General features: G+C 39.0%; 1 protein-coding gene across 4 annotated transcripts in view; it reads left to right on the plus strand.

Annotated features, from left to right (window-relative positions):
- The window catches only part of PDE1C (phosphodiesterase 1C), a 350,923-nt gene that overhangs the window by 303,927 nt on the left and 23,673 nt on the right, over nt 1-23,323 (plus strand). For all 4 annotated transcript variants that reach the window (XM_053466975.1, XM_053466974.1, XM_053466978.1 and 1 more), the window contains 4 exons: nt 2,518-2,599; nt 6,610-6,730; nt 7,755-7,930; nt 10,945-11,226. In XM_053466975.1, the coding sequence (XP_053322950.1) occupies nt 2,518-2,599; nt 6,610-6,730; nt 7,755-7,930; nt 10,945-11,226 (661 nt within the window). The remainder of the gene's footprint in view (nt 1-2,517; nt 2,600-6,609; nt 6,731-7,754; nt 7,931-10,944; nt 11,227-23,323) is intronic.

A 23,323-nucleotide genomic window follows, 5' to 3' on the forward strand; every position in this document is an offset into this window, starting at 1 on the left:
CACAGTACTGTAATATTCAGTTTTCCTAAAGCTGCATAATATATTAGGTGTGACATTTCTCTATCTAACCTCATGAATATGTCCCTAACATAGGAAACATTGTGTTGTGAGTACATTCTGTTCCTATGAACATATTTTATGGTGTCCCTTGGGTGTTCTATAGAAGGCAAAGGTGCAGTCAGTGATCAACTGCTTAGTCAATTTGATGCTCAAATAGTATGAACTTGAAATAATGATGTTCAATCTACTTTACAACTTCCAAGGTCACTGATGACAAAAGAAAAATAAATCGCAAAAGTAATGCTTCAAAAATAAGAAATCTCATGTATAAGATCAATGTACATTTTTGATTATGTTCTACTTTGCAACTAGATTACAAGTGTGGGAAGAAAGATGAAAAATGTGTTCCTTTCTCATGCTAAGGCTGGAAAGGAATCTTAGAATATCATTCACTCAGTGCTTTCAACAATACAAAGAACATTTTATTACTAGGGAATCCAGATATAACTATGTATGTGAATATTAAGAAATAAAATATTGCCTTAATAATGTAAATGTTTTTTTTCCTAATTTAAAAAAAAGCTTGTAATGTAGTAGTTTTTGACTGGTGTTATGTTTATGCTAAAACTAGACATTAATATATTGGTAGATGTCCCACCCACTTTCATATCATTGGGTACATGTGTACGGATGACACAGGTTGCCAGGATAATCATGTCTGCAATCTGTCACAGCACTAATCATGCTTTGCGATATCAACGTTTTTTCAAGGCTAGGTGGCAGATATATATTTTTTTTTTAACTGTCTTAAAACTAAACCGAACCAAGCTCCTTAATACCTTTTGGTTTTGATTGCTGCTAATTGTTTGACAGATCACCAGAATGAGAATAAATGTCAATAGTTACATGCATGCAAGATGTTCTTTTGTGCCACCATATAGGCATAGGTTTTGTGTTATTTTTTATTTCACCTATAATTTGGCTTGACTGAGCCCATATGTGGCATAGGATATATTATACATTAGTAGATACCTATTGATAACTTGGATACCAAGGCTTATTTACAATCATGTACTACAAAGAAATCTGATTTGGCACGAGAAGATGGTGATTCTGGAGTTGCAGGAGCCAGACCGGAAAAAGCAAATCACTGGTAGTTTATGTTACTTTACTCCTTGGGCTTAAGCGCATTGAATATTTTTAAATCTCAGTAACACCAGAATCCTGTGAGTTACGTCTTAGGTATTTGGTGATTGAGGACTGCCCCATATGTCAATGGCAAGACAGAAAGCCAAGGTCATAAATGTCGAAAGCAAAATAGATACGATGACATCTGGGTCCTTTGAATATATAAAGCTGAGTGCTAAGTCAAGTTAGGTGTTAACTTGACTGACCACACACTTGCATATTCACTAATACACAAATGTGAAAAGGCATACAACTTTAAATTCTGTGAGGTTCAGGGAACAATATGTGTATTAAACATCTTGCATGCACAATTTAGTATTAACAGTCATGTACAACCCTTGCTACAACACTTAAAAAGAATGAACACCCACACCCATAGTAAAATCAATAAATTAAATAAAACGGGGCTGACAGGACCCCCATTAACTCGAGTACAGTGGGATGGGGTCATTTTTGGAGGGATAAGGGTAACTTTTCTTTAGTCATTTAAAAAAAAATGTAATTTGATTTTGTAGTAGTATAGGAGGAATTCTTCACAGCAGACGTGAGCTCTAAGGGATCCATGTATAAAGTTGATTTAGAGGCAACAAGAGGTGTTCATTGTGAAACTGGTTTGCGTCTGTCTTTGCAGAACGTAAGTTAGTGTTTGGCAAATTTTCTTTGTGTCTCTTCAAGCAAAGACCTGCCTCTGTTTTTTAGTTAATTTTAGCTGATATCTAGGTTTGAGCACTGCAAAATGTAAGACTTCTCACTAACGTTAAGATTAGTATTGGCCTCTATCCAGTCACATACCATCTCTTCAGTCTTGTCATCATTCAACAGGCAGTATTCTTTATCACAGTCATTATATCAGTGTCCTTAACACTGCTAATTAGAACCTCCAGATGACATGCAACCTCAGCTACACAATATCTGGCATTATGTCGAAGAGTTTCAAATAAGGAACACAGATATACATTATTACATAACTGTTGTTTTTACAGGTATTTACTAAGAACCACCTAAGGTTAAAACCACAGGGGCAATGCTAAAACAAACAGCAGTAAGCTTCTGACAAACACTGGGTACCATAGTCATACACAATAAAGAAAACATAGAAACCTTACAGTAGTGAATCCTTTCTAACATACTACACTTTTGTATTGTGTTAGTCAATGAAATATTATTTAATGAGACAGCAAATGGCAACACCTATATATTAGTTATTGGAAATGTACTCCAGCAATCTGTAAGTAAAAGTGAATGTTAAATTCACCATTGCTATATAATATAGCTTGTCTTAAATTAAATGTATACATCAATTAATTATGCACTTTACTATTATTTCAGGGTGACAAAGAAGCAGAACTTGGCCTTCCTTTCTCTCCACTGTGTGACCGCAATTCAACAATGGTTGCTCAATCCCAAATAGGTGAGACTAAATCTTACTTACTGTAAGCTTGCGAGCAGGGCTCTCTCCACCTAATGTATCGTTGTGTCTTAGTCTTTCAATTCTAGTCTTGTCATACCCCTTGAATATATGTATTGTATTCAGTGCTGCATAAATTATTGGCACTATGTAAATGAAAGATAATAATAATACTTTTGCTTGCATTGAAATTAGATGCTATTGTTTCAAGCATGATATTATTAATTTAACATTGTTTCCTATAATCTCATAAAGCAAATAAAGTCTGCTAAACTATTTGTATTCATTTTTGCATCTTTTAGTGATAAGGCTAAACGCATAATTAATAATTTTAAAAAATAAGCAAAAAATATTTTGGTATGTAAAAGTATAATGAGGTTCGGCACAAGCTCAGACATTACTGGTTAATGCCCAAACTCCAGTTCAGAGGTTCTGACTGGTAATAAGAGAGATACTTAAGGTCTGTAAAGTTTGGACTTAAAGTGAAAAAAAAAACTTTGTGGTGTGTATGGAGTGTACCTACTTTATCCAAGAAAGGTTTCCAAACATAAATTGGTGATTGTTTTGGAATATTTAACTGAGTTTGGGGTAGATTAATGGAAAAGCATCCCATTAAAGAGAATTGACTTGTGCATGAGATAGGCATAAAGCTATCCGACAAGATCAACCGCTGATAAAGATCTGAGTCTAACATCAGGAAGCATATGCAGACTAGGTTTGCATGTGTAAAAGTTTTTTTTTTTTTAAGAATAATGCATTATTTTATTCTAAATAATGTATCATACTTACAAAAATTGTATCAAAATAAACATATGGTTAAAATTGTAAAAGGATCCTGTCAGGGTGGTAAATAGACATGAGCTAATGAGCCAAAAATGATTCAGACACATTTTGGTTAGTTTTTAGGCCCAATCAGTTTTTTGGGCAACAAAATGTGTTCCCTGCCCATTCAGTTATGCGGAAAATTAGGGTACATTTTTAATTTGGGAACAAAATTTGTTGCCCGGTCCCTTAGATTTACTCACTCTTTCATATTCTCATCCACTCTCATGCTCTCTAAATGTTTCCCTACCTTCTCTGGAGGATCCTGTCAGGGTGGTAAATAGACATGTGCTAATGAGCCAAAAATGATTCAGACACATTTTTGGTTAGTTTTTAGGCCCAATCGGTTTTTTGGGCAACAAAATTTGTTCCCTGCCCATTCAGTTATGCCGAAAATGAGGGTGCATTTTTAATTTGGGAACAAAATTTGTTGCCCGGTGCCCAGATTCGCTCACTCTTTTATATTCTCATTCACTCTCATGCTCTCTAAATGTTTCCCTACCTTCTCTGCTGACCACTTCAGTTTCTGCCAACCACCTTCTATTTTCTCTGCTCTCTTCTATCTTCAATTTTCCTCTGCGGATACAACCCGATGGCAGCGCTAAATTCAAGTTAGGGCTAAATGCTGACGCTTTCAGTGATGTCCTCTCCCTCGATTGGATGATCAGGGAGAGGACGTCACCGCAAGTGATATCATGTTGCCCTCAGTTCAAAATTAGGGCAAAATAATGGCGCTTTCAGTCACATTCTCTCCCCCAATTGGGTGATCGAGGAGAGGATGGCACCACAAGTGCCATCATTTTCATGGAAGTTCCCTTCAGGTTATGTCCAGACGAACATAGAAGATTGAAGATAGAAGAGAAGGTAAAAAATTAAAGAAAGAAGGTAGAAGATGAAATAGAAAAAGATGGTCACGCAGAAGTGGTCAGCATAGAAGGTAGGGAAACATTTAGAGAGTTTATTTTGGATGGAAATTCTGAGCGTTTTGCTTCCTTTTCATCTGATTATTGGAGGGTATGGCCTTGTTTTCTTGGCTTTGTACGAATCGCAAAATTTACCAAAATTTGGTAACTTTGTAATTCATAAGAATCCGAATGATCAAGCCGAGTGGCAGTACCCTTGTCAGTAAGATGTTAAATAAACAAGTTATTTGATTATTTGTTAATGTGCAACAGTGCGTGTTGTGCGTCTTTATCTTACAAGTTGTCTTGTTATTTGCCACCATCTAGTGGCAAAAGCGCAGCTATGGCATATAAAATTTACCAAAACTCTGTAAATTTGCAATTTGTACAAATGTGATGCATAAGTCTAGTGATAAATACCCTTGTCATTAAGATGTTACATAAACAAGTTATTTGATTATTTATTACTGTGCATCAGTGTGTTGTGATTCTTTATCTTATAAGTTGTCTTGTTATTTGTCGCCATCTAGTGGCTAATGCGCAGCTATGCGATCTAGAAATCTTTAAAGGCACACAGAAAGCTCAATTACCCTTAATAGAAGTAAAATGATTTGTAACGTTTAATATTTAATGGAAAAAAATGAACTGACTGTGCAAAAATGCAGTTAGTATATTGTATTGACATTTTTATAAAATGCTTCTTAAGTTTTAAAAATATTTTAAAATTTTTTTACAAACATGTCCTACAGACCTGAACATTTCTCATCCTTCCTTACCCCCTCCCTGCAGAGTCAGAGGCAGGCTGAGGTCAGCAACAGGTTAGCAGAGTATCATAGGTCAGATTTAAAAACGTACTCAAACAGCAAGTCCTGGATCAGAACCAAAACAGCAGCGACAAGGAGTACATGAGCCAGGGGAGGAGGGGTAAAGAACTATGAACAGGTGCAGGACTCAGTGGACTGGGGCTGGTGGAACAACACACAGAGTTGAGACAGCTGAGCACCCAACAGAAAGCATCAGGGCAGGATATTTAATAATGTCATGGGAACCCCAGAGATAGCTCCCACCAAAATTGAATGCAGCCGCTAAAGAGAAAGCCTCTGCTGGCATATGTGTGTGCATTTGTAATGCCAGGCGGCAGGGTAGAGGATTCTCTGACAGCCAGCACTCAACGAGTGACCGATCTAGGACACCGAAGGATCCCTGCCCGCCATAAGATAGTGTGCGGGCAGTGATGAAGGATCCAAGACTGTTAGGGTAGTCACAGCAGTCCGACAGGACCTTGTGGCAGATGTACTGATGCTGATACATTCAGCAGAACCCTATAGTTTCTAATTGTGTTCCTTGAAAGTGTAGTGCATGTGAGCGTGAAAGTATTGTGTGTATGAGTGTGTGCCTATAAGCATTTGAGTGTATGTGTATTAGAGTGAGTGTGTGCTTGAATGTACCGTATATTAATTATAGGAAGGTAGGGCAAGCGGCTAGTGGAGGGTACTCAGCTTTACCTGCCAGGAGGTGTCAGTCCCCTGCACATCTATGCAAACTTAACACAGCAATTTACTCACCTTTAGAGCAGAAAAGTTGATAAGAACTATTATTTTAATCATGTTTCTGAAAAGAAGTGTAAGATCGAGCACTGTCTACATTATCCCTAAATCATATCCACAACTTAAGTAATCAATCATGGGTTTCCTTTGCTGTAATATACTGAGTCACAAGATCAAGAAACCAAATTTAGATTTTTGCAACAGTACAATACCACCTATAGTGTCTCTAGCCTTTGTAACTACTGGCAAATATCCTTTACAAAACAATGCCATCTTTTTTAGGGTGTGTGGCAATAAATCGTTCCTACTAACTTCTGAGGCGTAAAGGTGACCCTGTTTAGGGTCCATCCAGGAAGAAAAAAGGAATACGCAGTTTTTTCACCCGCAATGACTAATCACTAAGTTCACGTTGGCAAATTTAGAATTGTATCTGACAATAGAAAAGAACCCTTCAGTCTTATGGGTGTCATATTTATGACTTCATGATTAAGTAGTCTCATAACTTCTTAATGACAAAATGTAAGACTTCTGTTAAAGTGAAAGTATTCTGTCATGAGCATGTTTAATTTTGAAATTTGACCCTGGATCAGGTTTGGGGCAACACATGTAATGTTTTTGCTCTGAACAGAATTTTTTTTTCTATGCCACCAAATGCACGATTCACTGCTGTAATTTCATCAAGTAACAGATGGAATTTTTAAAAAATATTATTGACTTTATCATAAATAATTCTGTTGCCTAGGTTTTATTGATTTTATTGTGGAGCCCACATTCACTGTGTTGACTGACATGACAGAGAAGATTGTAATTCCACTTATTGATGAAGCCTCACGGTCTGGGCTCACAGGCTTTAGACGTTCTAGGTAAGTTAATTACTACATAGAGAAGAGCGTGTTCAATAATGGATCAAAGCAAAGGTTTGCTTTTATGTATTACTATTTGTGGACTGTAGCACAGTCTTGACGCAACACATGAAACATGGAAAGATATTGCATGACACATAGTTTAAATATTTCTCTCAGAATATGAATCAGGCAATACATAGAACAATGTTTATTACACATTGAGGCTATGATTTCTGCAAGTCTTGCATTTTATGTATTTTAATAGACATACAATATGCCCTAAACAACAGCACATAGAAACAGACAAAAGTAACACTGCACTGTGTGTCTGTGTAGAACAAACATGTACAAGTAATGCATGATGTATCATTTTGTGTAACTTGATTCCTGAAATACTTTGTTTGGTGCTGCCATTTTTTTAATTTTTTTTTTGTGGTATAAATTGATCTCCTAACCCCCACAATAGTACAGCACTTATGTTTAGCTGTATGTCTTACTGAGCTCAATGGATGAGTCAGGGCACTGATAACAAGCAAGAGACCGATATAGTAGAAAGAATGGGACACAAAATAGATCTAGGAATTTGTAGACAAAGCTAAACTAATTTAGTGCACCATTAAAATGGTAAAAAAAAACCTTTCATTTGTAGATTACAGTTACAGTACAGCATACTTAATGAAGAGGTAGCTTGAATTTAATTGATTTTAAAATTAAAATGTGTGAGCCTTGCAAGGTTTATGTTTAAAACCCTTTCTACTGTGTTTTATATATACCACTTGCAATGCTGGCACCTATTTAATGTTTTTTCACCTTTTTTTTACTTATTTGGGGGTCTTTTTGGCAGTTATTTTTTTATTTATAATTATAACTAATAATTATTACACTGGGCTTAAACAGACATATAGACATAATTAAATTAGTACTCACATTTGTATGCAAATGTACATGAATGAATCAGCATCATGGAATTACATGATACGTATCACTTAGCGGATGTATACAAGCCAAATTTAATAATATATGTCTTGACTTTTTTTCCCAGTTTGAACAGCATCACCCCCTCAGAAGTAAAAAGGTCAAGTGTGAAGAGCACTGGATCAGAAGGAAGTGCCTCTTTAAATTGTTCTATCCTCACTGTGGATTTCAAAAGTTTTAGATGTTCTTGGTATGAAGTTGTACAACAGAACAGAGAAAAATGGAAGGCACAGGCAGCAAAAGGTAACTTAAAGATGTACACATACCTGGAGAGAGCTGACCCTAATACTCTTGAAATATTTACCTTTTAATAGCCCACCCTAAAAATTCTATGGAGTGACTGACCAAATGAGTTAACCACATTGCTCTAAATGGAAACGTAGACTTTCCATTATTTAAGGATACACTTAATTGAGTCACTACTAAGTGCTATCTTTTTATTTACAAATATTTACATAGAACTGCATGTTCCTCACATTAGGAACATAAACATATTGATACTAGCCAAGTGTATTGAATGCAGTGAGTCAACAAGATTTATGAAATCTGGATTAATTTGTGAGATGAGACTGGTACCCAAAGTGGTCCTCCCTATTTAAAATTACCCTGCAAACGGGTAAAACGATTACATGCTTCCAACGGAAAAAGCCACAGGCCTAGGAAGTCTCCAGGCATCTGTCATACAAGTACCCAATGATTTTAATGGAACACACAGATAATTTTGTTTTAGGTGACTTGGATTTTTATGTGACTTTGTGACATTTAGAAGAGTATATATAAATAGATGTTATGATAAATATTTATCAAGGATAATATCGAACATTTTCTGCTGTTTATACACACATTATTTTGTACGTTGTTAACTAACAACCAGAGAGTTCTTTTGTTTTTTTAGGGGGGGGGCAAGTTGAGCTTTAAACCATATTCATATATTTTAAAAAATAGATTTCAAAAAAATCAGTTTTACAGATATAAATTGTAGATATAAGTTTGCGCACATTAAGCTTTATAATAATTTTCAGCTTGATAAAGACCAACAACTACTATGTTTAGATTAAATAGCTAATTGATTATTTGTATATTTTAAATTGTTACTTAAGTTGCTTGTATGGTGTCTGGTGCCTTTGGGCTAAATTCAATTGTGGTATACTGTGAAACGGTTTCTGTTTTCACTAAACTAAAACAGGAATCATGGCAGCTTGTACTCCTTGCTGTTGTTAAGTTTAGCATACCGTATTTGCTCGATTATAAGACAGAGTTTTTTTCAGAGAAAATGCTCTGAAAAATACCCCTCGTCTTATAATCAGACCTCAAATAGAAGTCTGACTATGAGACTAAGAGCCAGATCCCCCGCAGCGCTGCAGGGGACCTGGAGCCTCCCGTCTGGTAACCTCCACTGCTGCCGGCTTCTATCACTGAGCGCATCGCGCAGACCTTCCCCGGCTGCCAGAGAGGAGAATTCCCCACATCGCTGCCGGGAATTCTCCTCTCTGGCAGCCGGCGAACGTCTGCGCGATGGACGCAGACAACCCCCACTGCTGCTGGCACTTCCGCCGGGGCTTCTATGACGGAACACCGGCGTCACATGACCTTCTGGTGCTCAGTCATAGAAGCCCCGTGGGAACTAACGCCGGCCTCCACCCGCTGCCCCCACTAGACACCAGGGAGTCAGAAACACTGGTAATTCGGGGGGGGGGACGGTTATATGGGGGGCATAAGGCTTTTCTGGAGGCAGAATGCCCCATGATATGCCTTTTAACCTCCTATATGCCACACTACCTCCTGAAATGCCATGGGACAAAGTGGCATATAGGAGGGTATAAATAGTTTACATGAATTAATATTTACTAGTAAAACCTTTTTCCTATAGAGTAGTCTTATATTCCGGCTTTATCTTTTTTTTCCTAAATTACCGTATTTGCTTGATTATAAGACGACCCTGATTATAAGACGACCCCCCAAAATCTGAATATTAACTTAGGAAAAAAAGAAAAAGCCTGAATATAAGACGACCCCAAAGGAAAAAAGTTTTACCAGTAAATGTTAATTCATGTAAACAATTTTTTTTAATAAAAGCTATGATTGAGAAAAATATTTTTTTTGTTTTTATTTCTTGTATTTTCCAACCTGTCCCCCAGTTACGCACATCTGCCCCCAGGCTTGCCACTCCAATATGGCACTGTGGCCCATGATATGCCTTTTAACCCTCTATATGCCACTGTGCCCCATGGTATGCCTTTTGACCCCCTATGTGCCACTCTGCCTCCAGAAATGCCTTATACCCCTATATCCCATTCTGGCATTTAGGGGGTTAAAATGCATATTATGGGGCAGAGTGGCATATAGGGAGGTATAAGGCATTTCAGGAGGCAGAGTGGCATTAAGGGAGTTAAAAGGCATTGTATAGAGCACTCTGCCTCCAGAAATGCCTTATACCCCTATATGCCACTCTGCCATTTAGGGAGTTAAAAGGCATATTATGGGGCAGAGTGGCATATAGGGAGGTATAAGGCATTTCAGGAGGCAGAGTGCTCTATTAAATGCCCCCTTAACGCCACTCCAGAAATGCCCTATGCCCCCATTTAACATTTAACACACACACACCCTATACCACCATTTAACTAACACACACACACACAGCAGCGGTGCGGGGGATCTGGATCTTAGTCTCCTAATCAGACCTCTATTTGAGGTCTGATTAGAAGACGACCCCGATTAGAAGACGAGGGGTATTTTTCAGAGCATTTGCTCTGAAAAAAACCACGTCTTATAATCGAGCAAATACGGTAATATTCAGATTGGGGGGGTCGTCTTATAATCAAGCAAATATGGTAATTAGAGAGTGTGATTCATTTTAACAGAAGGTTGAATATCCATTGAAATGATTAAGGAGCAGATTGGGGAAAAATTAGCCCCAAGTTTGGTATAGTCAGCTCTAATTAACCTTTTGTAAGCACCCCAGGAAAAGAATTCATGTGAATTAACAAACTGGGATTCTTCTTAGGCCAAATTTTCTGTTGCCTTGGCCTTCTTGTCATACAAGAATTTTCTTCCCCATTAGCACTATTGATAAATACCCCAAAACTGCTTATGTTAAACTTTTTGTTGCATTCCTAATTTAAGTTTTTTTTTTTGGTGACCCATGAACATTATTATATAACTCCTTTTAATAAAAAATTGACTTTAAACATTTTGAATACCAATATTGCACAAAGCAAATGAACCCAATACGATATTAAATACTTTCCTCTAAACAGATGCAGAAGAAAAGGCTAAAAAGGAAGCAGAAGAGCATGTCCCACGTGAAAAAGAAGATACTAGCAATGAGGAATGTGATAAAAATGAAAAAATGTTAACATCCAAGCATGAAACAAAGAAAGATGAAAATTGTGGTGAAAGCAAACTTACTGAATCTAGTCAGGGAAATGTAAATGGGACACGATTACCTAATGTAAACAGACGTGATGATCCTTCAGGAGAAAGTGAGAACCGACTGGACAAGGGAGGAGAAGCTGAAAGCAAGCAGCAAGTACAAAATGGTGAGTCAGATAAATATTGAATTTGGTTTTTAATAATTTGGAGAAGTTGAAACTGTTTTGTAGTTATATCGACATAGGCCAGTACTGCACAACACTTATCCACACTCATCAAAAGGGGCCTTCTACTATTGTTATATTGTTATGATAATAGTAACTCCCTTTTATGATACATACTGCCTCAATTTACATGTGGTATTTGTTTACTGGCCCGTTATACAAACCAAAGCAGCCCATGGATGTCTGGCTCCATCCTAGCATAGTCTGTAAGAAAAGTAGATTTTAATCAATGTTTAGTTATGCATAATCATCTTTAGACTTGCCTACTGGACTACAGGCAACACCCAGGTTTCCCTGGAGTTTATAGTGAGCCTCATTTAGATATTTGTATGTATTCATTTATTATTTTACTATGTATTTTCCATTGTATCCACACCTTTCTAGCTTTTAAGATAAGTTAAATTGTAGTGCAGTTTTGAAAGACTGACGGATCAATTTACCTTTGCACTGTTCAGATTTCCTTTTAGGAGCTATTGTGCCATTGGCACATACGAAAGCCTCTAGGGTTATGCTATAAAGCTATACCCTGCCTCATCTCCACCTAGATGCTTTTGGTTGTGTTTTTGTTGTAGCAAAGAGAGGGAAAGCTTTAAGCATAACATAGTAGCAGTAACTGTCAGCCTTTAGAATTGGATAGGTGCTTATACCAATAATAAACAACTGCAAATGTGTTTTGTAAAGTTTTTATTAGTACACAAAAGATTAAACATTACAATTCCTAATGTTTTGATTACTGCATAGAAAATGTTGCACGAGATGCAGAAAGGGAATATAGAGTTGATTTTGATATAAATATAATTTGTAAGAGCCTATTCCAGGGTTGTGTTGTACTTTAGTTATCGAGTCAATGCCGTTTTAGTTCTTTAGCATTATAGCTGTATATGAGTGAAACGGCAATAGTGATGTATTTTTACTTGTGCCGAGCTGCTATAAAAATGTTGGTCTTAGAAAATTTATTCAATTTCATTACATTGCACTTACTTCACATGTATCTACAGTGTGTATTGCTCACAGACAACCCCCATCTACAAAGCCTATTGCTATAAATATAAAAAAATTAAATGCATGTGCCTTTTATGCTTTTTATGTGCTGCCCTTTTTGTATATTTTTTTTGCTGTGCCTATTTGCAGGTTCTGACCAAACCTTAGGCCCCACTTGCCACATGGGTGCCTCATTAATGGTGTTCAGAGAAGGCTTGCATGAGATTCTCATATTTTTTTAGAGAGATTTTAGACATTTTTTCATGTTTCTTAGCCTTTTAACAGTACAGTTTATGGGCAACATGGAAGAGAGTTGCTGTTGTGGTTAATTGAGCTATATAAATTGAGCTATAAATTTCACAGGGAAGACCATGACTTTCAGTTTAACTATGCATTATTCAAAACCAACACTGCCTTTTTTGACGAAAAACTAACTGATGTTCATTATGCTTAATGCTTAATTAATCCATGTGATTAAATGTGGCCTCTTAACCATTCTATCCTACAACCACTGTTTGCTAAATCAAATCCATATTTGACTGTAGATAACTATTTCCATGATAATTTAGTACTTTATAGTTTGATAATGGCAAAGTACAATAAGTGTGGTTAAGTAAAAAGTATAGTGGCCTATAAAATTCTATTAATTTAATACATTAGGAAAGAAGGTAGTTTGATGGAAGTAGTAATACCGTATTTGCTTGATTATAAAACGACCGGATTAAAAAACGACCCCCCAAATATGAATATTAATTTAGGAAAAAAAGAAAAAGCCTGAATATAAGACGACCCTATAGGAAAAAAGTTTTACCAGTAAATGTTAATTTGTGTAAACTATGTAAACTATTTTTTTTTTAAATAAAAGCTGATTGAGAAAAATATTTTGTTTTTATTTCCATTTATTTTCTAACCTGCCCCCCCAGTTATGCACATCTGCCCCCAGGCTTGCCACTCTGCCCCAGAAATGCCTTATATCCCCTATATGCCACTGTGCCCCATGATATGCCTTTTAACCCTCTGAATACCACTGTGCCCCATGATATGCCTTTTAACCCTCTATATGCCACTGTGCCCCATGATATGCCTTTTGACCCCCTATGTGCCACTCTGTCCCATGATATGCCTTTTGACCCCCTATTTGCCACTCTGGCATTTAGGGGGTTAAAAGGCATATTATGGGGCAGAGTGGCATATAGGGAGATATAGGGCATTTCAGGAGGCAGAGTGGCGTATAGAGGGTTAAAAAGCATTTCTGGAGGCAGAGTGGCATTAAGGGGGTTAAAAGGTATTTCACTCTGCCTACAGAAATGCCTTATGCCCCCCATTTAACACCCCCCCAAACTTACCGGTGCGGGGAACTCTCCTCACTGACAGCTGGGGAAGGTCTGCACGATGGACGCAGACCACCCCCGCTGCTAACCGCACCTCCTTCCGGCTGCAGAGGAAGTTGTCTACGTGAATCTCGTAGACGTCTACACGCTGCCCCTGCTACACACCGGGGAGTCCGAAGCACTGGTAAGTTTGGGGGGGGCATTAGACAGGAGGATCCAGGTCCCCTGTAGCGCTGCGGGGGATCTGGATCTTAGTCTCATAGTCAGACCTATTTGAGGTCTGATTATAAGAGCATTTGCTCTGAAAAAAACCTTGTCTTATAATCGAGCAAATACGGTACTTTGAAGAGTCTCAGTATAAACAAATACAATCATACAAATCATTACACTTTAAATTAATACTGTACATTTTGGCCATCTCGGGTTACAAATAAAAACGCAGACTCAGTCATGAGTTTAAACTTCAGTTCACTTCTACTGTGGTTCATGTATGACCACAGTATAATGCCTATAAAGTAAACACTCTGTGACACTTTACTTGTGCTTGACAATCAATACATGTTAGTATAACTGGTTATACAAACGTCTCAAATGTTTACATAACATGTTTTACAATTTATGATTCATTTCACATTATTTCTCTTAAACCTCCATATACAAATTCATGTAATTAACCATTAAGCATTTGCAATGTGAAACACCATGGCCAGTATTGGTTTAAGCCCCAACTTTCAGCTGTGCCCACTTTAAACATGAGCTCATGGCCAAGGCAGTGCCCTGCACTTCAGCCTGCAGGCCCTGAGCACCATAAGTCATACCATATTACCAATGGCTTACTTCTGCACTATACCAGCAACTAAGTAACACCACCAAACCACCACAGCCAATATATGCAACTTCCTTGCATATTATTCGCCCCTCCATTGCTTTTTCAATCCTGAGATGAATCGATGGACCAAATGTCCATACCTTTGTCAAATAAATAAACTCCATCTTGTCAAAATAGCTGGCCATATCACTCTGGGGAGCTGCGAATTTGTCTTTTGGCAAATGGTCATGGTGGGACAACACTGTCTTAGGATTCCGGGAACCTCCAGATAAACCTTCCCCACAAAACACTCTGAAAACCTCATAAAACAGTTCAGCTACACCCTGATCTGGGTACATATTCAACCAACACACCATCTTCCCTAGCTGACCTGGCCTCAGGCTTGGTACCCTTTTCACATGTACGACACATGCACTTCCATTGTCCATCATTGCATTTTAAGAAGGTTCATCCCTTCCACCCACAGCTACCGCCCCTGCTACCCTCCATTTCCAGGCAAGATTCCAAGCCTACACTGAAGGCTCCAAACTTGATTGCCATGGAGGGTAGGAAACCTTAGCCCTGGGCTGTCTTTGAGCTGCAGCCAAATCCACTTGTGCAGCTAATTATCCCTACAGCCACCTGTATCACTTCTAAAAATGCCTTGATGATGCAGCAGGCCCTTGCTCAGAACTGCTGCATCTTCTATATTGCTGAAAAGGAAGTGTTCCTTCTGTTCCCCTCTTTTTAAAGGCTACCAACTTTCCTCCCACAATCAGACCCTTCTCATGAGGGCATCATGGTCCATTGGAAGGAAACAGGTTTGATCATTCCTGTCCACAGTCATGCTGACCCTTCCAAGTTTCCTCACTCCAGGGCTTCCCTTTATTGCATTTTTTATAATTATTTTGCCTACATCAGTCAGACCAGAGATGTTACCACACTTTACATGTTGTTTTTACTTGTTGTGCCCATGTCTGTTTCTATTAGATGCATAATTTTTGCTTCAAATAAATATTGGAAATGTGAACCAAAATTTAGGTAATAAGTAGGAATTTTAGTTGAACCTATTATTTTGATATACTGTTTAAATCCTGAACTGGATTATGTGAGGATCCAGAAGCACCAGCAATACAGAAGTCTCTGTCTAGCTTTGCAAGAAAATGTTTAGTTTGCCCTACCATGTAGATGTCTATGAATACATTACCTTTAATCAATTAAAATTGTTAAACAGCAGACCCACAATGTTCATTAAAAAATATATTGAGTATGGGCCAGTACCAGAGAGAGTGAGTGAAGATGATGTGCCATTTTGTATGAAACCTCATGTGCCACTCTTAATACTAACAACTGAGTTTCTTGCAGTGCTATGTGAAAATGTATCTTTTTTCTTTTTTTTTAACTACCAGCCAGTATTATATTCCTTATTTTGCAGGTATTTGTATCCAGTAGGCAACCATGAGCAGTGTTGTGAAAATGTACTGCATTTATTTTCTAGTTCACTTTCTTCCTGAATAAATCTCTTTATTAAAGAGATTTAGTGTGATTTTCTCCAACACTGTATAATAAATGTAATCTTAGTTCTATTAACACAATTACACCAAGCATGGGAAATATACACTTCAGTAATCACCTACCTGAACGTTAAACGTAGAGAATATCTCTTTAATTTCTCCCTGCACTTATAAAGAAAAATGTATTAATTTATACAATATTACAGCAACAATGTGGCACTACTAAGTAATGAGATTAAATGAACTAAAGGCCCTATGTGCTCTAAGGAGCCTTTAAACAATTCATGAGAGGGTGACTCCTATAAGTGTCTGGAACTATAACAAGTTGTTACCACCTGTAAGTTGTAAATATCAAAGTCTTTGTTTTAATTACACAACTTGTGTAGTTTCTGTATATTATTTTTATATTTTTTTTGTAAGCATTGTAAGCATGGTCATGAAAGTTTTGTGGTATACCTGGATTTGATGAACTTTCCTGCACAAAACAAGCCCTTCCCACATGAATTAAGAGATGCTACAGTTCCTCTCAGAGTACATTTTGACATCTAGCATTCATGTTAATGGATTTTGATGGAATAATTGTAGTAATATCTGTGACTATGCATACATGCAGGTACAACAATTGGCTACAGAGCTGCAACTTTTGTCTGTTAAGAACTCATTGGGAAGGTATTGTAGGTTAGCACTAGATGTTTAATTCGAATATACACCAATCAGTCATAACATTATGCCCACGGACAGGTGAAGTGAATAACACTGATAATCTTGTTATCATGGCACCTGTCAGTGGGTGGGATAAATTTGTCAGCAAGTGAACAGTTCGTCATCAAAGTTGATGTGTTAGAAGCAGGAAAATGGGTAAGCGTAAGGATCTGAGCGACTCTGACAAGGGCCAAATTGTGATGGCTAGACGACTGGAGCTCTTGTGGGGTGTTCCTGGTCAGTACCTATCAAAAGTGGTCCAAGGAAGTACACCCCTAAGTGGAAATGTCCAAATTGGGCCCACGGTGTCAATATTTTGTGTGGCCACCATTATTTTCTAGCACTGCCTTAACCCTCTTGGGCATGGAGTTCAACAGAGCTTCACAGGTTGCCACTGGAGTCCTCTTCCACTCCTCCATGATGACATCACAGAGCTGGTGGATGTTAGAGACCTTGCCCTCCCCAACTTCCGTTTGAGGATGCCCCACAGATGCTCAATAGGGTTTAGGTCTGGAGACATGCTTGGCCAGTCCATCACCTTTACCCTCAGCTTCTTTAGCAAGGCAGTGGTCGTCTTGGAGATGTGTTTTGGGTCATTATCATGTTGGAATAATGCCCTGTGGCCCAGTTTCCGAAGGGAGGGGATCATGCTCTGCTTCAGTATGTCACAGTACATGTTCCCATTCATGGTTCCCTCAATGAACTGTAGCACCCCAGTGCCAGCAGCACTCATGCAGGCCAAGACCATGACACTCCCACCAACATGCTTGACTGTAGGCAAGACTTGTCTTTGTACTCCTCACCTGGTTGCCGCTACACACGCTTAACACCATCTGAACCAAATAAGTTTATCTTGGTCTCATTGGACCACAGGACATGGTTCCAGTAATCCATGTCCTTAGTCTGCTTGTCTTCAGCAGAGTGTTTGCGGGCTTTCTTGTGGTTACTATGATGCAAATCCACTGAATAAAACAACTAGGGGGCCAAAGAACAATCTCTGTTTTGTGTAGAAAGTCATGCCCCCGTATAGTACCCAAGAAACTCTAAAACCCAAGCATAAAAGAAAGTAATAGAGAAACTGATGAGCTATATGATTAAAAAGTAAGGTAGACCCTTGACCATCACACCTACATGAGGTTGTACATCAGCTTCTGTAAAACTGCTCAGCCATAGAAACTCATTTTGTGAAGCTCTAGACAAACAGAGCTTATGTTGATGTTGCATCCAGAGACATTTTGGAACTCTGTAGTGAGTGATGCTAGAGTGCACAGGGTACACGTTTCAGCACTATGCACTCCTGCACTGAGAGGGAGCCTGGTCTGCTACTTTGTGACTAAGCTGCTGTTACCATTAGATGCTTCCTATTCACAGTAGTAATGGTTACAGTGGACTGGGGCAGATCTAACAGGGCAGACTTGTAGCAAAGATGTCATTCTAGTGCCACATTTAAATTCACTGAGCTTTTCAGTGCAACCCATTCTACTGCCAGTGTTTGTCTATGGTGATGACATGCTTTGATTTTATACAGTAATTAGGAGGCATGTCCATATATGGTTTGGTCATATAGTGTCTATATATATATGTGTATATATGAGTGACAGACCTCGCGCTCCAAAAATTGAATGGAAGGTGGAGGATGAAAGATGAGAAAGGTAAGAAATGGGGACAAAGGGGGGTCAGGGCAGTGTATGTGTATATATGTGTGTGTTTGTAAGCTCGTGTATGGGCAGGTGTATGTACGAGCAGTGTAGGTAATTGTGTGTTTGTAAGCTGGTGTGTGTGTGTAAAAGCAGGGTTGTGTAAGGGCAGTGTATGTGTATGTGTGTGTGTTTATGGGAAGGTGTGTGTAAAGGCAGTGTGTATGTGTGTTTATGGGCAGGTGTGTGTAAAGGCAGTGTATGTGTATAAGTGTGTTAATGGGCACCTGTGTGTAGGGGCAGTATATGTGTAAAAGCAGTGTGCATGGACAGTCATGTATAAGGGCAGTGTATGTGTGTTTATGGGCAGGTGTGTGTAAAGGGATTGTATATGAGCAGTTTTGTGTAAGGACAGTGTATGTGTATATACATGTGTATGGGCAGGTGTGTGTAAGGGCAGTGTATGTTTATATGCGTGTTTATGGGCAAGTGTGTGTGGACAGGCGTGTGTAAGGGGAGTATATGTGTATATGTGTGTTTATGGGAAAGTATGTGTAAAGGCAGTGTATATGGGCAGTCGTGTGGAAGGGCAGTGTATGTGTATATGTGTGTTTATGGACAGGTGTGTGTAAAGGCAGGGGTGTGGACAGTCTTGTGTAAGGGCAGTCTATTTGTATATGTGTGTGTTTATGGGCAAGTTTGTGTGGACAGACGTGTGTAAGGGCTGTGTATGTGTATATGTGTGTTTATGGGCAGGTGTGAGTAAAGGCAGTATAAATAAAATAGCCTCTGTAAAAAAATTTGACAAAAAAGCTGGGAGGGAACCATTTTCCATTCTTGCCTCGGGCCCAAAAGGAGCTAGCTACAGCTCTGAACCCCAGGTAGATTATTTGTTTGGAATTTGGGCGCAGGTGCTATACAAGGTTATACATATCGGTCCCTGAAGTGGAGCAATTGGAGAACAGGGTAGGCCAATGCTCCATTCCCCCTTGCAGTGGAAAACCTATGATGGCCAAGAGGCTAGAGGTCTGTAGGATCCGGTCCAGGATTCCTATGGAGCCTGCATCAAGCAGGACTTTTGTAGGAAGAGAAAGTTCCCCAGTACTCCCAGGGCAAGGAGAGGCCCTGAAGAAGACTAACCCTGAGCCAATACCTGCCTGGACTTTTTGTCTATTGTCTGGGGGAGGATCTCCAGAGCCTGGCTTAGCTGGGTCTGGATGGGAGGTCTAGTTAGTGGGTGTTTAAGCTAGTCAGTCTGGGCCAGCATAGAATAAATAGAGAGGGCCAATTGGGAGCTAGGTTTGTTTCTTTTATGATTTTGTTTTGGGGTGTTTCTTTTGAGCAGTTGAAAATAAATCACTGTTTGATAGGAGTCAATGTTTCTGAGCCTTATTGCCCTAGAGGACACACAATATATGGACAAAAGTATTGGGATACACCTCTTAATTATGGATCGCTCAGTGAATTCAAATCTTAATGCTTCAGCATACCAAGACATTTTAGACACTGCTATGCTTACAACAGTTGGGGAAGGCCCTTTTCTATTCCAGCATGTTAAGCTCCCCTTAGGGCAGGGTAAAGAAAGGAGTCCAATAAACTGTAAAAAAAATTACAATTCCAAAGGTAAGTGGCAGGCAGCAGACAAATAGAGAAGTCCATATCAGTCTTCCCACAGTAAGTGGTAAGCAGGAAACAAGCAGGGGTCAGAAGCCAGTAGGTCAAAAGGTAAAAAGTATGCAAACCAGACACAGGGACATGCAGGACCCCACACAGAGTAACTAGACACCTGAGTTCCAACATAAGACTCATTCTTTTGAAGCGTTGCCAATAGTGATGTCAGAGGTCCCACCCCCTTGCACTCTGGCATAGAAGCTGAAGGGATGGGGCAATGTCTCCGTGCATGGAAGCGTCCCCTCCTGCTGGCAGCAGTACTTGACTGGGGCAGCCCACACCAGCTCCCTGCAAGATAGTAGGGAGTGAAGAACAGGGAGTAGGAGGAGAGAACCGGCGTCTTTGTGGGACGGATCAACACGCTGCAGCATACTCCTTCCCTCCTCTTCTTAGAGGTGCAGCAGGAAAATGCCACCTGGTAGGTGCTTGACACAGCATGACTGTGCCCCAGTACACAAAGCATGTTTCATAAACACATGGTTGGATGAGTTTGGTGTGGAAGAACTTGACTGGCCAACATAGAGCCCTGACCTCAACCTCATGAACTGAAACGGAGTTTGTGACCCAGCCCTTCTTGTCTAACATCAGTGCCTGGCCTCACAAATGCTCTATTGGATAAATGGACAAAAATTCCCACACAAACACTCCAAAATCTTGTGTAAGCCTTCCCAGAAGAATGGAAGTTGTTGTAACTGCTTTCATAAAATATATAGTTTAATATCAAGTGGTAGTTTTACCCCAAAATCATGTGCTGCACCTTTCTGGTTGAACTGTTGAAACCACTTTGCTTGCTCATGATTTGAGGGTCCCTTGTAACTGTAAAGCTGACATACCACACGTGTGGAATGTATGTTCACAAGAGAAGCAGCAGATTAAATGTTTGTTGTTTAAATGTTGTTGTTTCAGGTAGCCTAGGGTGCCACATCCATCCCCGGACTTGCCTGGTATGTAAAAAGGTAGAGAAAAACCCTTCATATTCTATGTTCCTGTTAGATGTGTGTTTGCGCTGGGGCACATCAAAAGGAGTGTCTATGAAATCCTCAGGCTATGTGCTTCCATGGGATATTTATGGGTAGTTTTACCCTCAGAATCATGAAGTGCACCTTCCTGGTTCAACTTTAAAAATTGTTAAAACCACTTTCAACTGTAATGAGTTGTAGGTGTCTTGTGTCCCTGTAACACTGACATACCATGTACATGTGGTCTCTATGTGCTCAGAACTAGTTGGCGTTATTTATTTTTTGGGGGTGTTTTCTTTCTCGTTCCAGGTTGCCCATTGTGCAGCACCCATCCCAAGACATATCTGATATGAGAAAAGGTAGAGAAACTTGTGTGTTCATGTTGTGGTTGCAGTGGTCCACCGAGAAAGGCAAGTCTTTTAAACCTTCAATCGGTGTGTTTTTAGGGAATATATAGTTTGTGGGGATTTCAGTGCTTAGGTAGACATTTTTCGTTTTGTGCAAATTTCACAGCGAGAAACCACTTTATGCACTCATGATTCGGGGGTCTCTCATGGACATGTAATGCTAACATACCACACATATGTGGAATCTATCTGTTTGGGAAACATAGGAAATTATTTTTTTGTGTGTCTTGTTCCAGGTCGGCCAGAGAACAGCATCCATCCTATAATACATCTGGAACATGAAAAAGTGGAGAGAAAAAAAATATCCTTAATGATTTGTGGTTACTGTAGGTGACCTAGAAAGGTAACTGGGGTGTTTTTAAAAAAGGACATGCTTTTAAACACTTTATAGTTTGTAGCAGATATTGTGATATTTAAGGCAGTTATATCCTCCAAATCACAAAGTGCACGTTTTTGATTAAGCTGTTAAAAATTCTTAGCTTATAACTGCTTTGCATTCTCATGATTTGGGGGCATATTCTGACTACATGATTATGTAATAATTGTATTGTATTATTTAGGAGACTTTGGAAATTCATATGTAGTATTTCTTTCTTTCATATGAGAAATACTTAATCATATATCCTGATGCTGTATTTTTTGCGTAACAAAAATAATAAAAAAGTGCTAAAAACATATATTTCAAAATTATTTGTGACTCACAGTGTTACTAAAACGAAGATAAACTTGTGCTTCTGTTATTGCCCTTGATGTGAGCTTTCAAGAAATATATACGTTTGTTTATTAATTATTTTTATTTATTACCAGTTTTACCAGGGAATTTATCACTTGTACATTGAACAAGACAATTTTTTGTTATTACCAGTTTTCAGTATACAGCTAAAACAAATATACTAAATTCTACACATATTAAATAAAAATATACTCAGGGGATGTTGAGGTTCTAAAAAAATATATCTAATTGAGCCAACCCTAATGCATTTTGGTAGTTTTTTAGACTTGTGCATTCAGATTTGTACAAACCCTTATTATTTGCCAATTTCATGCGTTCGTTTGGATCTCCGATAATGAAGAGGGTCCCCAACAAAACTAAAGGAAACAGTCTTCAAAAGACTGGGTGTAGGAGGGTACATGTAAATGACTGATAGGTATTTTAACTTTGGCATTTACAAGGGGAAGGGACAAGCATTAGATATAAGTTTACCAACACCATTTTAACTTCTTAGTAGCAGTTACAGACTGTTTTTTCCTTTTTATGTAATAATTAATTTTTATTTTTTTTTAACAGCCAGTTGCACCTCACAATAATTTTATGGTACCGTATTTGCTCCATTATAAGACGAGGTTTTTTTCAGAGCAAATGCTCTGAAAAATACCCCTCGTCTTATAATCGGGGTTGTCTTAGACTATAAGACTAAGATCCAGATCCCCTGCAGCGCTGCACGGGACCTGGATCTTCCTGTCCTATGCCCCCCCCAAAACTTACAGGTGCTTCTAACTCCCTCGTGTGTAGTCAGGGTAGCCGGTAGATGTCTACGCGATTCACGTAGGCAACTTCCGCTGCAGCCGTTAGGGGGTGCGGTTATCAGCAGGGGTTGTCTGCAGACCTTCCCCGGCTGTCAGAGAGGTGAGTTTCCCGCACCGGTGCCAGGAACCGGTCTCTCTGACAGCCGGAGGGTGTATGCGCGATGGACGCAGACAACCCCCGCACCTCCTTCCGGCTGCAGCGGAAGTTGCCTATGCGAATCGTGTAGACGTCTACCTGCTGCCTCGACTACACACTAGGGAGTCAGAAGCACCGGTAAGTTTGGGGGGTTAAATGGGGGGCATAAGGCATTTCTGTAGGCAGGGTGCTCTATGAAATGTCTTTTAACACCAACCCAGATTTTGGGAGGTCGTCTTATAATCAAGCAAATACGGTATTAATAATGTGTGACAAACCATAAGGTGCCCTTTGTTTTCAAAGCTACTAGTCAGGCAACAATATAAACCAAATCCCTCATTTTTACATAACAAGCACAGAACCTTTT

This window comes from Spea bombifrons, chromosome 5, assembly GCF_027358695.1.
Source record: "Spea bombifrons isolate aSpeBom1 chromosome 5, aSpeBom1.2.pri, whole genome shotgun sequence".
NCBI classification, from domain to species: domain Eukaryota; kingdom Metazoa; phylum Chordata; class Amphibia; order Anura; family Pelobatidae; genus Spea; species Spea bombifrons.